Source organism: Otolemur garnettii, unplaced genomic scaffold (genome assembly GCF_000181295.1).
Source record: "Otolemur garnettii isolate 467f Iridium unplaced genomic scaffold, OtoGar3 scaffold00094, whole genome shotgun sequence".
Taxonomy (NCBI): domain Eukaryota; kingdom Metazoa; phylum Chordata; class Mammalia; order Primates; family Galagidae; genus Otolemur; species Otolemur garnettii.
The window spans coordinates 4,452,932-4,455,944 of record NW_003852489.1 but is presented as its reverse complement, the minus strand read 5'-3'; the positions used below and the strand labels follow the sequence as shown (position 1 = coordinate 4,455,944).

The 3,013-nt window shown below is 41.9% G+C and overlaps 1 protein-coding gene across 1 annotated transcript in view; it reads right to left on the bottom strand.

Annotated features, from left to right (window-relative positions):
- The window catches only part of INTS2 (integrator complex subunit 2), a 62,528-nt gene that overhangs the window by 26,118 nt on the left and 33,397 nt on the right, over positions 1-3,013 (bottom strand). Inside the window, exon 15 of the mRNA XM_023516601.1 lies at positions 1,724-1,828. Within this exon, the coding sequence (XP_023372369.1) occupies positions 1,724-1,828 (105 nt within the window). The remainder of the gene's footprint in view (positions 1-1,723; positions 1,829-3,013) is intronic.

Sequence of the window (3,013 nt, the reverse complement as noted above, 5' to 3'; positions counted from 1 at the left end):
GCCACCTTAGGTATATGTGGCTGGCGCCTTAGCCACTTGAGCCACAGGCACCGAGCCATTAGTCAGTATTTATAGTAAAAATATGACATTATATCCATACTATAGAATATTATAGAACATTTAAAAACAATAAGACACCAGGTGCAGTGGCTCATGCCTATAATCCCAGCACTTTCAGAGCATAAAACAGGAGGATCGCTTGAGACCAAGAGTTCAAGTCCAGCCTATACAACATAGCAAGACCCTGTCTCTACAAAAAAATAAAAAAATAGCTAGGCGTGGTAGCACACACCTGTAGTCCTAGCTACTCAGGAAGCTGAGCCCAGAGGATCACTCAGTTGAGCCTGGGAGTTGGACAGTTGGTGATTGCAGTGAGCTGTGATCCTTACACTACACTCCAACCTAGGTGACAGGGCAAGACTCTGCCTCAAAAAAAAACAAAGGGAAAAAAAAAACAATAAGGTAGACTGACATGTACTCACATGAAAAGATGTTCAAGTGTCCAAGAAAAAACAATGTCTCAGAAGAGGCAGGGTACAACACAATTGATAGTTCTTTGTCAAACTGGTTTTTAAGGCCGGGCATGGTGGCTCATACTATACCTGTAATCCTAGCACTTGAGAGGCCAAGGCAGGTGGATTGCCTGAGCTCATGATACAAGACCAGCCTGAGCACAAGCGAGACCCCATCTCAAAAAATAGCTGGGAGCTGTGGTGGGCACCTGTAGTCCCAGCTACTCAGGAGGCTGAGGCAAGAGAATCGCTTGAGCCCAAGAGTCTGAGGTTGCTATGAGTTACGACACTATTGCACTCAATTGGGGGTGACAAAGTGAGACTCTGTCTCAAAAAACTAAAAAAAAATTGGTTCTTTTTTACTTGTGTATATATAGGTACAATCATATGAAACTGTTTCCGTAGGACAAAATTAATTGAAACTCTCCAATGAAAATATTTGAAAATAACACCAAACTGAAAACAGCTGGTGCTTTGGAGGGTGAAGGGTGGTTTGCAGTAAGTGAAATAATAGATGTAGTGAGGAAAGTAAGGGAAATTTCACTCCAGAACGTTTGAATTTTTAACATTGAGGGCAGAGTAGTTCAGGCCTATAATACCAACACTTTAGGAGGCCAAGGAAGGATAGCTTAAGACCAGGAGTTCAAGATCATCCTAGGCAACATAGTGAGATTCCATTTCTTTTTTTTTTTAGAGACAGAGTCTTACTTTATCACCCTTGGTAGAGTGCCGTGGCATCACAGCTCACAGCATCCTCCAATTCCTGGGCTTAGGCGATTCTCTTGCCTCAGCCTCCCAAGTAGCTGGGACTACAGGTGCCCACCAGAACGCCTGGCTATTTTTTTGTTGCAGTTTAGCCCGGGCCAGGTTCGAACTCACCACCCTCAGTATATGGGGCCAATGCCCTACACACTGAGCCATAGGCACTGCCCAAGAGATACCATTTCTTAACAAAACAAAAGTTAACCAGGCATGGTGGTATGTACCTATAATCCCAGCTACCCAGTAGGTAACTTCAAAGAAAAACAAAAAAATGGCTGGCTCCCATAGTTCAGTAGTGAGCACACCAGAGGAGGTGGGTTTGAACCCACCTAGGCCTGATTAACCAAAAAAAGAAAGGGAAAAAAAAAATTGAGCACCTAATACACTTTAACATTGAAACAATAACATTTTTTAAACAATTAACTTAGCAATAAAAATAAAACAAATACCTCCCAACTCCTGCTGCAGCCCTTGAGCCTGTCGAATAAGAAATTTGATTGGAATCTGATCCATTAAAGATGAAGAGTATGATTTGGGCTTCCTCTGCATGGCAGCTGTCAGTCAAATGAAATAAAGTGTCAGAAACAACAGAAACCTTAACAGTCAACCCAAATGGGAAAAACAATGTCAAATTACTTTTAATTCACTCAATCTGTGAATATAGCCATAAAGACTGAAGAATCACAACCAAAACAAGTGGTTACACAACACAGGAAAATACCCTGAAATTGAAACCAGTGAGGAGAAAAATTATAAAATAAGTGAGAGAAGCAGCTACACTAAAATAACCAATAAGTCAGTCAAACTTTCCCAAATCTAATTAGGAACATCAAATGCAGGTCAGGAACATATGGCTTAGAGCTTCATGACTCCAATGTAACTTATAAAAAGAAGCCTTAACTTAACTATGTTATATACAGCAGTGGTGGCTTTGTTTTTTCTTTTTGACACAGAACCTCACTCTGTTGCCCCAGGTTAGAGTGTGGTGGCATCATAGCTCACAGCAAACTCAAACTCTTGGGCTCAAGTGATTCTTTTGCCTCAGCCTCCCAAGTAGCTGGACCACAGGTACCTGCCACAATGCCTGGCTATTTTTAGAGACAGAGTTTCCCTCTTGCTAAAACTGGTCTCGAACTCCTGAGCTCAAGCAATCCACTCGCCTCAGCCTCCCAGAGTGCTAGGATTATAGGTGTGAGCTACCATGGCTGGCTGGCTGATTCTTTTTAAAGGAAGTTAAGCAACAAAAATTTGACTTCCTTCTCTTCTACCTTCAACCAGCCATGCCCATCCTTCTTTTTTTTTTTCTTCTAAAAACTCCGTCTTACATCCTGTTCTTTGCTGCTACCCTACTAATTCAGTGCCTACTCATCTGTTTCAATAGCTTCTGTGACCCAATTTCCTTGCCTCTCTTCTCTTTTTATTTCATCCTTCACCCTGAAGTCATAGTCCTTTCATTTAAATACAGATTGGCCACTTTCAGTAGATTCCCAGATCTTACAGGGGAACGGGCTTGTCAGTAAACACTATCTTTCTCTGTCTCATCTCTACCACATTCTATATGTGCAGCATCCTGATATCACTTTGCTTGTATACCACAGGAATATATGAGAATCTCAGAGTATTTATAATTTTAAAAAGCATATTCAGGGCAGCACCTGTGGCTCAGTGGGTAGAGCGCTGGCCAATATATCGAGGGTAGCAGGTTCAAACTTGGCCCCGGCCAAACTGCAACAAAAAAA